Here is a 13,722-nt window from a genome sequence, read left to right as displayed (position 1 = left end):
ACATTCAAAAAACAAGATTGTTATCAAAACAGCGATTGTTATCATCGGGCCCCAGCAAGTTACACAACAAACTCTGCCTTTGGCTGGTCCCCTGTTGGATTATATCAAACCTGTTGCAAGAAATCTTGGAGTCTGGTTTTACAGTAATTTAAGTTTTGAGCAATATGTCACAAAGCTTGTGCAATCATGTTTTCATCATCTTTGAAATATTTCATTGCAGTGCTCCTCCTGTTCCTCCTCACAGAAAGGAGCAGATAGCGGTCCTGCTGCTGGGTTGATGCCCTTCTACGGCCTTGTCTAGCTCTCCCCGAGTAACGGCTAGTCTCCTGGTATCTCCTCCATGCTCTTGAGACTGTGCTAACTAATAAATATATGGTCAAAAACATGACTTAATTGACTAAATTTACAGAACATCTACAGTCTCTCACGTTTGACTCATTGGTTTCTACTGTAGCATTAATCTTATGTTACACCTCTAATAACATTCCTTCCTCTTTAATATTTGAGGTTTTCCCTTTTTCCTGAATTGTTACTCATGAACAAGACATAAAAACAAAACACATCAATTTCTGGCATGTTTTTCATATGAACACAATCTTTTCTCATCTTTATTTAGAATAGTAAAATCCAGAAAACTAGAGGAGTACAGAAGAGGAAGGTTTTTGGCAAATGGACCAGTGAAATCTCTGTTGGCATCGGAAGCAGTTTTGAAATCATTTGTCTGTTTAAAAATGACGTACAGGAAATCATGAAAAAAAAAAAGAACATTTCACAGTGTATCAAAGTATTGTACAAAAAGTCGCCTTACAAAAAGGAAAAGATGGATGTTTTTTTAACTGTGTCCAAACTGGCATCACATTTAATTCATCTAATTATTATATTGAGAAAACACTCTCATCACTATGAGTGTGCTCGCATGCACACAGTTTAAACTCCTGGCTTTGATTCTATTCAAGCATTTTACATACATGTTTTACTCTCATCACAAATGTGTCAGAGGAAACCTTTAAAATGCAAAAACACTACGGTGCACACACTCATGCTTCAGTGTCCCAAATACTTCTGGTAAATCTTGTGTATTTCATTCAGCTTTATCATAAAAATCCTCCTCATTATAAACAGGATATGTAGTCGGGGGTGAACATTACATCTCTGTGTGTGCACGTGAAGGACACTCAATGGCACAAACACGAAAATAAACAGGAAAACGTTGCCAGCAAGACTTTGTGCTGCCAGTTTGGAGTCGAAAAAAGTAAAATAACATTATGAAATACATCACAGACATCTCTGATCAGACACTAGTGGTGGAGAAGGTGTGTAATAAGAGGGAAGTTACAGGAGGTGAAGCTGGAGGACCTCTGGGTGATGCATGTGTGAATCAGCTATCCAGAGGTATTAGCAGTGATCCTGTGTCTTTAAGAAGAGTCTTTTTCAGGTGTTTGTGCAGACTGAAGTCCAGATCTTCACCCAGGTGAGTGTCTCTCGGTGCAGACTCATCAGTAAAGGTCTTTCCTGGTGCTCGGCAGGGAGCGGCTGGCGGAGCAGGTGGCGCTGCGGATCACCTCCATCCACCTGAGACAAATTAAATATAGTTGGTAAAATCGTTTATGCTTTTCCTGTGATCAACTTGTCACACCCAAAATACTGTACCTTTCAAAGGTGTACTCGCTCTCTGATCTGAAGTAGTAGACGTGGGATTTGAAGTGGAGTTTGAAGACGTAGTCTTTATGGATGTTCTCCGACTCTGATGGAACGGTGACGGAGTAACCAAGCAGAGGGAGGCTGGCCAGAGGGTAGTCATCCTGTGAGCACACGAGCCAGAAGGACATCAGTTTTTATGCATCAACATATTACTGCTTGACCATTTTCCCATATCAGACCAATACCTCTTACAGCTGGGGCAGGCAAATTAATTTTAGTGTCATTGGGCAATCGTCCCACTGAGAGAAAACTAGACTTGTCTTGGCTCTGTTTTCAGGCTTTGGAAAATCTGGGCCATGATGGGAGACTCACAAGTCATTTAAGAGAGAGACGATGTTCCTATTGGCTGTTCTATAAATGCAGATGCACATGCATGTCCCTGTCCCTGGCGGAGAATCCCACAGAGGAGGTTTCTATTCCAGCATTGGCAACAACTGCCTACACTGCAAAGCAACCCAGAAGAGGAAGACGGACTTTTCAAAAAAAAGAGTCGGTCAATAACAAGAACAAAACATGTGTCAATATCAGCAAAGTGTTTCAGAGAAGGACAGAAAATGTTGCTAATAGTTTAGCCTTCTGCTAACCGGAGCTAAAAGCTCACAGCTGCGGCATCAAGTTTATGCTTATGTAGCTTACTTTAGCTGGAGCCTCATTAGAGAAAATCAATTTATTGTGAACAGAAGAAGAAGCCGGTAACAACATGAAGAAATCTATATCCAGAGCCCCGGGGCCTCCTACCAGTGGGACGTGCCCGGAACACCTCCAGCGGGAGGCGCCCAGGAGGCATCCTGATCACATGCCTGAACCACATCAACTGACCCCTTTCGACATGAAGGAGCAGCGGCTCTACTCCGAGCTCCCTCAAGATGTCCTGAGCCCAGCCACCCCATGGACTAAACTCATTTTCAAGGCTTATAGCTGCAATCTCATTCTTTTGGTCACTACCCAGAGCTCATGACCATAGGTGAGGGTTGGGACGTAGATGGACCAGTAAATTGAAAGATTTGGCTCAGCTCCTTCTTCACCACGACCGACCGGCGCAACGTCTGCATCACTGCTGAAGCCACACCAAACCGCCAATCCATCTCACACTCCATTCTACCCTCACTCATGAACAAGACCCTGAGATACTTGAACTCCCTCGCTTGAGGCAGTAACTGAAAGAGTTAAATATTGTAAAATAAGCTAACCACTGGCTAACCACAGCTAACTTGTGTAGCATAGCGGAGTCGGACATACTTCTGTCCCATGCTTGTATACTGGGACAAGGACAGTAGTTCCAATTAAATTGCCTGGTCGAGCTATAACTGTAGCCCGATTTAACTATGCATGTAAACGTACAGAGTGTGTCCTCCGCTCCAGCGCTCTCAATAACCCTGACTCCACTCCACATCAGCTAACAGGCTAGACCCTGCGCTGCTGCAGGCAATCAGCCTGCTGTGGTACCAGGCGCTGAGGGGTTTTGGCGCTGGCAGAAGGTCCTTCCTCCGAGCTGCTGCTTGCTCTCTCTTGGGGAAGCAGTCCACAGTGGCGGGGTTTAGGGAGGGTGACTAATCCTTGTCTCATTTCTGGGCTGATAAATAGAGTGTGACAACGAGAGGCTGAGTGAATGCGCTCTGTATGAAGCCTGTTCATATGCCCATGGTCGTCTTGTGGGAGGGGCACTGGACAGAGAGCTGAGAGCTGCAGGATCAGAGTATATTTTCAAATGCTACTGTTTTGGGTTTTTTTTTGTCTTTTTTAGCCTTATTCAGCTTTCCGCCTACCCAGCTGTAATTCCTGTATCCCTGTCATTGCACTCTCACTGCATATATATCTAACCTGGTGTGACTTGTAGAAGAAAAGGCTGAAGTTGGTGAAGACCACCCAGAGTTTCTGCCAGCCGTTACTGTTCTTAAACTTCCTCAGCAGGTTACCTGACAGCTGGTTCTGGAAACACAAGAGAGAACTGAGTCAATAAAAGACATGCGACGCTAAATAGGAAACAAAGCCATTGACTTCATTATAGTGTTAGGAATGGGGAAGAAAGACAGGGGAGGTTAGGTAAAGGTAGGAGGGTAATTTCAGAAAACTCTCTTTTACATTTAACTTGTCTGGCAGGAGGTTGGCAAAGTGATACTTCAGGAATATTAAACACACTCTCGCAGTAGCCTTTTTACCAGTGTTTCTAGCAGAATTTAGTTTTCTGATTATCAGAAAGTTCATCGTACAGTTACTGTTAATCTTTTGGAGCAGCTGTGGCTGTTGCAGTACCTCTCTGCTCCAGCAGGTGTCACTAAACGACAGGCTTTGTGTTCTGTACCAGCAAACCACAGCAAGCGACACGGGCCCCTTAGGGCTGCTGAGGGGCCTCGACAACTCACTGGCCGGACTACTACTGTCCACTAGTAACATCAGCGTGGACGGACAGAGGTGGGAATGGACAAACAGACAAATGGAAGACAGGAGAGACACAAGGTGGGAGAGATGAAGATGGAGGTGTAGAAGAGAGAGAAAGGACAAGAACACAGACATGAGAAGAAAAGCAAGACAAGGGACATTTGAAGGCCCTTTGTCTGTGGGACACACTGGACAAAGACATAAGTCTGGACTCCACAGCTGTAAGACTCGAGAGGACAAACAGGTGTGAGATGTGTGGAGAGAAGACGATTAAAGAGACACAATGCGGTACCTCCACAGCAACACTAAAGTCCACCATGGACACACTGGTGTTGCGATGCCAGCAGACGTGCACGGTGGTGTTACCACGGTGACCCTGACGCTCCAGGGACGAGCGTGAGCCGCAGAGCTCGTCCTCCGACTCGGCTCCACCGTCCTCGGACAGCTCTGGGGAACGATGGGGAGTTCAAATGTGCAGGTTAGAAAGAAACTGTGCTCACACACACACACACACACAATATCCACCATCTAATAAACTGATGTGTACAATCATAACAAGTCAAGTCAGTCCATCTATAACGGAGCTGCAGGATATAAGTATGCAATATGTAGCAGTTTGTTGAACATCACAATGATAAATAAACAGCTTTCAGTAGACAAATACAACACAGTGCTTGTTGAATTTTAAAAAAATGAAAGGAAATTATTTCCAACATACTTTCATTGAACAAATTAAACACTGACATTATTGACTTTGTATTTTATTTATTTATTTCCTTTATCTTTTGATTTTTCCTATTTTTTTATTTTTTAATTTCTTTTTTTCTCATTTGTGTCCATCTAATTGAGGCTGTTGTACATCTGTTATGCAGGGATGTTGTAGAGGGGCTGAAAGTGGGACTGATTACCAAGGGTCCTCAAAAAGCCTGAAATGAAAGTTTGGTTTTGTTTGCAATTTTTTTATTTCTAATTAGTGCAATAACTAGGCTAATATAATCAGATGAAAAACTTTGTATTAAAAAAACATAGTGGAAGCTCTCTGAAGCCCCTCTTATCCCTTAAAGGTGCAAAATGGTTTAGTCTGCCCCTGCACTATGATTTGTTTTAAAATGCAGCTAAAGCCAAGTGAGTCCTTATACGGGATTTATACTTCTGTACTGAATCGACACCGTACCTAGGCAAGGCAAGGCAAGGCAAAGCAATTTTATTTATATAGCACCATTCATACACAAGGCAATTCAATGTGCTTTACAAGGGAAATACGTTAAGATAAAACATTAAAGGAACAATAGATCATTAAAAACAAAAGCAAACATAAAGCAAAAGCAACAGCAGACAAATATAAAAACAATAGCTACAGATTATCCTAACAATAAGTTACATATCTAGTTCACTGGTAAACTGCAGTAAATAGTAATGTTTTAAGCCCTGATTTAAATGAGTTGACAGTTTCAGCCGACCTCAGATATTCTGGAAGTTTGTTCCACAGGCGGGGAGCATAGAAACTAAAGGCTGCTTCACCTTGTTTGGTTTTGATCCTGGGAACACTGAGTAAACCTGTTCCAGATGCATTAGCATGTTGTATTTGTGGGGAAAATGTGTCCATATAAACACAAGTGTTTGTCTGTGAATGCTGCGACTTATAGTGAAGCTGAATTGTGCACTTGTGTTTGCAATCGTCTCTTTTAAGCCATGTTTAATGTGTGTTTTGAATCAACTAAACTTTAGAGCACCTTCACAGAAACCTCTGCCGCCGACTAGTGTTTTGGAGGTGTAACTGCAGAGTGACACAGACACACCACTGCACAAATATAAATGCTCATAATAGTGTAGACCACATGCATAAAGCAGACGCACAAGTATAAATCCCGCTTTAAGAAAGAAAGAAAGAAAGAAAGAAAGAAAGAAAAGCAAACTCATATTGACAAAAATAAATAAAACGTGTGTGAGAGAGACACGGATCAAGAGAGGAAGGGCGGGGGGCCCTGAGAGACTGTATATGCATAGGGCTCAGAATTTGGTGCTACACCCCTGCTGTTACGCATTTAAATACTGTTTATTATTTGCAGTTATGCTTCATTTTATTTTGGGAGGATGCTGGGGGATATGTTAGGGAGCAGAGGAGGGATGACTATACTAGAATAATTTGATTTTGTGATTTAATAACTAAAATTTATTTCTAAAAATAATAAACACTTGTTTGAAAAAACAACAGCAATGGCAACTATTAAAGGCTAAAGAAAAAGAGATGACTTCAGCATTGTTGGCATGAAGATAAAACACTTTGTGGGTTTCTAATCCAGTACGTCTTTTAGAATAAATCATCTGTGCTTTCAAAATACTGACAATAAATATCAAGTTTTACTTTAATGAAACTGCTTTCATGTCATGAATGTTGCCACAGAATTTAATACCAACACGCTGACTCTAAAATCCCAGAGAAACAAGCTCTGCAACATCCTGCAGCCTCTTTTGTTACACACAACTGGCTGATGTTCTGGATTTTAACTGGTAGCAGCTGGTGGAGGAAACTGCGACTGGACAACTACACTTGGAAATACTACGCTTGGTTTGGGCGTCCTGCTTTGGCTTTTTTTGGGCTGCTGATGCTGAAGATTTGGATTTAACTTTGCAGCAACAATCTGGCTTTAATAGCTTCACTCTGGCTATTGCTAAGTATGCCTAACCAAGCTAGGGCTGCTCATTTATGTCGTCCCACATTTATGGTTTTAACGTGGCTGCAGGTATTTTACACAGAACAAAGCGCTGCTGAGACAAAACAGTGATCAAAGCAATTTCAGTACAGTCTGGATGAAATAAAGGAGGGAAAAAAGCTTTTGTTGTAACTTGTAAGCGAATACTCTTTAACAGTTTGAGTTAAAAATTAGACAATGGAGACGTCAAAGCAAAGGTCACCAGGTGGAGGCCTCGCTGAACACGGTGACAGGCGTTTATGATAAAGAATGAAGTGAAAAGAAGAAGAGAAAAGGGGGCGACAGCTGGTGCCTGGACCTACATATATCAGGTGACATTAAAAAATATGATGAAAGACCACCTGGAACAATCTGGTGAGATTATTCATGAGGCGCTGACAGCAGCTGTCTGTCGTGTTAGCGGGAGAAGAAAGGATTGAAATATACCCTGAGTCTGTGGGAAGTGCAGGTCCCAGCTGAGGTCTCTGTGTCACATTAACTTCAGCTGGGACATTTTGGCAAGGAAAGGCATCGTGGGTGACGAATCCCATGTGCAAACATTTCCGGAAATAACTCTCCTGTGGGGCTTTTTGTGACTGAACCCTCTGGTTCCCACAGAGTCTCAGACAGTCCTGCAATACTTTGATGATTAAGTGATGTTCGGGCAGGAAGCAGTTTTTTGGGAATGATGATTCAAATCCTCTAAATCAATGAGAAAACTGAGAAAAATGAACAGTTACTCTAGTGAGGTGCTGCCTCACAGACAGACTGATTTTGATGCATTTGTTTCACCTCGTAAAGATCAGTGTTTCAGGAAACTCTAGTTACTTAACTGGCATTTAAACCAAGTAGGACAGGTGTTAGGAATCATCAACTCAAAGGCTGAACACATGTCTATATTATCAAGAAAACAACCAGCTTACTTTGAAATTAGTGAAGGAATTAAAAAAACACAAATTTGTAAAGCTGTACCTAATAAAGTGGACGCTTTTTTCAATAATGTACCAGTAGATATATGGACGGTAGGGACATGTCCCAGTTATGATTTTTGCAGAGGACAAAATTGTCTTTGCCAATGACTGAGCAGATCTGTGCATAAAAATACAGGGCATATCGCATCTCATATTGATTCAGTAAGGGACAGTGCATTTTATTTATTATTATTATTATTATTATTTTGGAGTTTGCAGTTAGTTTCAGATGGTCTGAGAGGGAAATGACCCTATCAGCATAGCAATAACATAATGCTATAGGGCAACTATGTGTGTTTTTTTGATGACAGAATGACAATAAAGGATTCTGATTCTGATTAATTCTGATTATAAACTATTATAGTCGGATTTCATGTTTTGAAACGTCAGCTATCGCTTAAACTCTACACACTCTAAGTGTTTGTACAGTGAAGGGCAGACTCACTGTTGTCAGACGGGCTGGTGGACAGCAGGTCAGTGCTCAGGCTGCTGCTCTGCTCCGCCAGGTCGATGGCCATCCTGATGTCCTCCACCCACCGCTCCATCTCTGGCGCACAGCTGGACGGAGACAGAGAGGAGGACAGAGAGATACTGTGTGTAAAATTGTTTCTTTATGTGTCTTGTATTGTTTCCATCCATCATTCACAGTAGATGTTTTTAATATACCACCTCCATTTTGTGGTGTTTATTAAAAATTGTGTCATTGTTATGTAAAGAAAAGTGTATGTGACTGTAGGTTTGTGTTTGTGTGTACCTGGCTGCCACAACTACAGACTGCCGCTGTCCAAACAAGGTGAATGAATGAGGGACTCCCCACTCCTCCTCACTTTCTCTGATCTGGAAAAAACACACACTCCTGAGCTGTAGACCTCAGTCATCCTACATATGGACAATGCATTTACAAAAAAATAACCATAACCTCTTATAACAAAAACATCTGATGTAAAAATAAGTCCTAACATCTAAATAAAACACAATTTTACCCAGTTAATCCTGCACTCTGATGCTTGAAGTGACTTAAATTGTTTTTTAAAAAGCATGTTGTTAATGTGATATGGTGACGCACCGTCATGCCATACAGAGGCAGCTGGCCGTGAACTTTAAACTGGTTGGTTGGGGTCATTCCTCGACTGGTGTACACCAAGGAATCGCTGAACTGGAGAGGAAAGAACAAAAGAAGAAGTGGGAGTGAGTTCCTTTTTTTCGCTGTCACCAATATTAGATTCTCTTTGAAAAGTTGCTGAAGTGTCACACCAGGAAGAACATCCTCTGCTGAAGGCCCTTCCCTGAGAGCTTGCTGAGGCAACCCAGCCTGATAAATTCCTGTAAGATAAACACAGAAATATCATCAGAAATATGAAAGCAACAGGGAGGAAGCAGAGATACATACGTTTGCAGAATGTTGCAGGTCTTGTCACTGAATAATTTAAGCCTGAAACATTGAACCTGACTATTTAAATAACACCAATGTGAACTCCCTCTCAAAGAAATAAATGTAAGAGTCTAACCCTCCCGGGGATGGCGAGGTTCTCGATGCCGGTCAGATCCTTCTTGAGCTCGAGAAGCTTCTGGAAGTTCTCCATCTTCATCATGGTGCCTTGGACCTGCAGCACCATCTCAGAGATGTCCGCCAGAGCCGCTACAGAGGGATTAAGGAAGATATAAAAGATGGAGATAAAAAAAAAAACGTTAAATTTTTATTAGCAGGAGTATGACTTGACCTGTGACTTGCATGATTTTCACCACAGTGACTTGGGACTTGCTCCAACCTCTGTCACACACACAGGAAGCACATATGTACCTCTGGAGTCCCTGAAGTCGTCGTGGGTGGGCGGGTAGTGCTTGCAGAGCCTCTCCAGGATGAGTTTGTAGTGCAGCAAGCGGTGGAGAGGCCTGAGGAGGAAGATGTTGAGGGGCAGGTAGCAAACTCTCTGCTGCTCAAAGTCTCGACACACGGCCTCCACCTTCCGACCGGACCTGAGGGACGAGGAGGAGGAGGGGAAATGCTGCTTTTCAAAAAGCTCCTACAAGGCATGGTACTGGTGTTAGCCTTTCTGACACCTGTATTCACCTACCTGCAGGCGCGTTCCAGTTCCACCAGGCACTCTGAGTGTTTCTGAAGATGAACTGTCAACTGCTGCAGACGCAAATGAAAGAATGATTGAGAGAGTGTCTACTTACATCTGAAGGTTTATGGTGTAGAAGAAAATAATAAGAGTGAGGTATAGTTACCCTCAGACCCTGAATGTTCTTCAGGAGAACATCACCAATTCGTTGATAGTCTCCTTTAATGTGGGCATTAGAACGACCCTCCCTAAAGAAGAGCACACACATTAATTGGAGCGCTTCTTTCATGTACAGTAACACCTATTCACCAGTAGGTGTCAGGCTACAGCTACGTTTCTCCCACACAGCACCGGAAAATCTTCACTCAATTCCCACAATCCCATTCATCTTACCAGCAAGTCCTTGGGCCCTCTCCAAAAACAAGGTTTGTGTGTGTGTGTGTGTGTGTTTGAGTGTGTGTCTCCTCCTGTATGTCATTACAGAAATAACACAGACAAGATTCCCATAGGAGGAAATGAAGACTGTGCACAGTTAGTTCCCATGCTCACTCACATTAAATGCCCTTATTTGTGCTTCTTCTTTGAAGTTTTTCATCATATTATTGTGAAACATGATGCATCAAATTAGAAAAGCTTCTTGGAGACACTGCAACATGGTACACATGAGACACTACAGTGGAATGGATGTTTTTCTGCATGGTGAGCCATGCTACAATGCTCCTGTCGTCTGTAATCACTTTCTGTCTCCGTGGAAATGCAACAAACTTCAGTTTTCTGAATGAGAACAGACAGATACGGACCACTGAGCCAGCCGCTGCTCCACCTCTTTGAGGAATCCTTGGTGGAACGTGTAGATGGGATCGTAGTTGGCAGAAATCAGGTTCTTCACGGAGTCTGGGAAGGCCTCGTCTTTCCCCGCAGCGCTCTGGAAGGACTACAACAGGCAGAGACAGAAATACAACATTGATTACACATGTGGGCATGTGGAAAAACAGAAAACATGCATCGCTTGCAAAATTAAGATTAAAAAAGAGGAGGATCTGACATTTAAATTTTCCGACTTGGACCAAAAGTTCAAGTTTGACGGTTCTCACAGTGACATGTGAGAGCCACATTAAAGGAAGTAAGATGCAAATGGGTACGGAGTAAAGCAATACACAAGTTTAAGGAGGGATTTTAAGCATTTTTATTAAGTCTGGATGGGCAATTAATCTATTAGTAATTTCTATAAACAGATATTTGCTGTTTATACAGAATCTGTGGGCGACAGGACAAGATCTATCACTATTCTGATAATCAAAGAATCATTAGTTACAGTGTAGATGCTAAATCATTTAGGAAAGGGCTTAGACATGATTCCAACAACTGATCTCTGTGAAAGTGACTTTTCCTCATTCACCTCCATGAAAAGCAAATACAAGCTGAAGACTGCAGACTGAGGCTGATTTGGCCTTCCGCCCGACAACCTCCATCCGCCCAGGTTAACCGTGACATACATGTGGAATCACACACCCAGAAACACACACTGGTATGATCCCAACAGATGCCTGATGAGCAGGTCGACGGGTCAGAATGACTGATTCGACTAGAGAGCACAATGACATTTGTTTGCACCGAGGATAACCATCAGCTCGCACACACACTGTGACCCTCCTGGCCCTGAGCGAGTGCACTCCACCCCCCTGACACACAGGTGTTATATTCCCCTTCAGAGTAAATCACACACGATTATGACAGCCAGCGCGGACAGGAGGCCGTCCAGCTGTTTCACAGAAGGACCCAGTGGGAGAGAGGGGAGGGTGACAGCGAGAGAAGAGACGGAGGAGGGAGGAGAGGGTGTGGGATCTCAGGCCTCAGCGGTGCCAGCCAAAGAAAATATTTAAGAGGGTTTATAAAGCGCCAGCGCACGCCTTCCTGCCACATCAAAGAAGGGTGGAAACTACTGTTGGGAAGAAAAACAGCTGAGAGGGTGAAAAAGACACGGCAGAGGGGGAATATGATATTTCTGCCTCCACAGCGAGGTCATAGGTCAGCCTAATACCATTAAGGTAATGCATGCAGGCAGGTGCTTAAACCTCTGTTTACTGCCCTCCTGCTGCTGATTTTCCCCTTGTGTGTCAGTAACAGACAGTAAAAACACACAAGTTGAATCCCATAAACAGCGAAGACAAAGTCTGACCCACATTAAGCTGCACTTTTATCCCAGGATTTAAGATGCAGATGTTGATTTATGCATGCAGAGCGAGTTTGAGAGTGGTTTTACTTGTAAACTAAAGGGCCGGGAGCTATGGGTCTGTGTAAAGACCAAACAGGATACAAGTTTGCAGACTTTAAAAGGAGGTGAATTATAACACATGCATTGTGAGAAACAAAAGAGAATGTCATTTAAAAAGCACAACTGAAACATGCTCAAAGGGAAGCTGTCATCTGTCCTGCACAGAAATATTCCCATAAAGCCTCAGATGTTTAACCTCAGTTTTATGTCCTGGGCCAAACTAAATGCACATAAAAGCCCATTTTCGGGATGTGAGTGAAACAATCCAAACACTGGAACAGAAGGCTGGTCTGGTAATCTAATGTAATATTAATGTCACATGACAGAAAAGACCATCAGCTTGTGATTTTGGTTTAACTTTCCCAACATTGAAGCTGTAAAAACACCAACTTCCAGCACAAATCAGCTCTGACTCATCGCTCCAGCACGTGAGCTTTTACAAGACAGACTTCAGCTCAAAATGTCCAGCTTTAAATAACCAGCTTTGACTCACTATTCCAGCAACACGGCTTTAAAGTGACCAACCTTGGCTCGCTGCGTCTCTGGGGGTGTATACTCAAGGGGATGTGTTTACACTTTGCCAGATGAGCTCCTGGTCTTAACACAGACGGCTTATTAAAGTTTTTTCTTCTCTCTATCGTTCGGTTGAGAACGAACGTGCAGTTGGCATCGACATGACAGCAAACATGTATCCTCCTTACCTCTGTGATGACCTGCAGGTCTTTGAGGTAGGTCCGCTCTGTGGTCAACAGCTCCTTGGCGATGAAGTAGGCCTTGTCTGTGGGGAACTTCTGGACAAAAACAGAAAGATGACATCATACTTTTTTTTTTTATTACCACCCCTGACATCAAGTGGTATCATCTCATGTGGATATGAGAGAATTTTCTCTGCTCAAGAGTTCCTTATTATCAAAACACCATCAATAATCTATGGGATCATGCTCCTCTCTGGGTCCACTTTTATTCATATGGGCCAAATATGCATTCTCAAATTCATTCTGATACTAACCCTGTTAACAGAGTGACAGATGTGGACAAGCTCCTGCCTCAGTGATTCATATGTTTTGGTCTTGCCCTTCTCTTAACAACTATTGGTCCAGTGTTTTTGAAATGTTAGCAGGTGCCCTTTGATCCAACTGCATCAACAGCACTGTTTGGGGTAATACCACATACGGCGGTCCAGCCAAGAATTACAGCAGGCCTTGTGGCCTTCTTCATGTTATTGGTGAGATGACTTATATTTCTTTGTTGGAGGTCAACCTCTCCTTCACGAGGCCTGGATCAGACATGCTCTTAAATTTAGTAAACTGGGACAGATTAAGTTCACACAACGTGGGTCTACAGCTAAATTTTTATGGCAATACTTCATTATAATTGACCTTTCGCTAAGCCCCGCCCCTTTGTGATGGTCCGACAAGCTGTCACAGTAAGCATGGAGCCCACACTGTAACTAACTGCACTCCCTGAAGAAATACTATCATATTTTTTGAAAAATGAAAGCGTGATTCCAGAGAGAAGCAGACAGAGGGGTCTACAGTCTGTGTTTGAAGGATATATCCAGGATGTCAAACTGACTCAGCAGCAACAACAGGTTAAAAAGACAAAGATAGTTAGAAGCTAAAGCCGAACTATAGGCT

The 13,722-nt window shown here is 42.8% G+C and overlaps 1 protein-coding gene across 4 annotated transcripts in view; it reads right to left on the bottom strand.

The window, feature by feature from the left end:
- Positions 1 to 581: 581 nt before the first annotated feature.
- The window catches only part of LOC126401816 (FERM, ARHGEF and pleckstrin domain-containing protein 1-like), a 77,396-nt gene continuing 64,255 nt past the window's right edge, over positions 582 to 13,722 (bottom strand). For 3 of the 4 annotated variants that reach the window (XM_050063325.1, XM_050063328.1, XM_050063326.1), the window contains exons 15-28: positions 12,787 to 12,876; positions 10,611 to 10,744; positions 9,977 to 10,058; positions 9,820 to 9,881; positions 9,546 to 9,721; positions 9,253 to 9,383; positions 8,999 to 9,067; positions 8,811 to 8,900; positions 8,499 to 8,581; positions 8,190 to 8,302; positions 4,373 to 4,527; positions 3,523 to 3,630; positions 1,651 to 1,802; positions 582 to 1,572 (exon numbers count right to left, since the gene is read on the bottom strand). In XM_050063325.1, the coding sequence (XP_049919282.1) occupies positions 1,497 to 1,572; positions 1,651 to 1,802; positions 3,523 to 3,630; positions 4,373 to 4,527; positions 8,190 to 8,302; positions 8,499 to 8,581; positions 8,811 to 8,900; positions 8,999 to 9,067; positions 9,253 to 9,383; positions 9,546 to 9,721; positions 9,820 to 9,881; positions 9,977 to 10,058; positions 10,611 to 10,744; positions 12,787 to 12,876 (1,521 nt within the window). In that variant the 3' untranslated portion in view covers positions 582 to 1,496. The remainder of the gene's footprint in view (positions 1,573 to 1,650; positions 1,803 to 3,522; positions 3,631 to 4,372; positions 4,528 to 8,189; positions 8,303 to 8,498; positions 8,582 to 8,810; positions 8,901 to 8,998; positions 9,068 to 9,252; positions 9,384 to 9,545; positions 9,722 to 9,819; positions 9,882 to 9,976; positions 10,059 to 10,610; positions 10,745 to 12,786; positions 12,877 to 13,722) is intronic. The other variant, XM_050063327.1, reaches the window with a different exon arrangement.

This window comes from Epinephelus moara, chromosome 15, assembly GCF_006386435.1.
Source record: "Epinephelus moara isolate mb chromosome 15, YSFRI_EMoa_1.0, whole genome shotgun sequence".
NCBI lineage: Eukaryota > Metazoa > Chordata > Actinopteri > Perciformes > Serranidae > Epinephelus > Epinephelus moara.
Note: the sequence above shows the minus strand (reverse complement) of the source record. Positions and strands in the feature narration are given on the sequence as shown.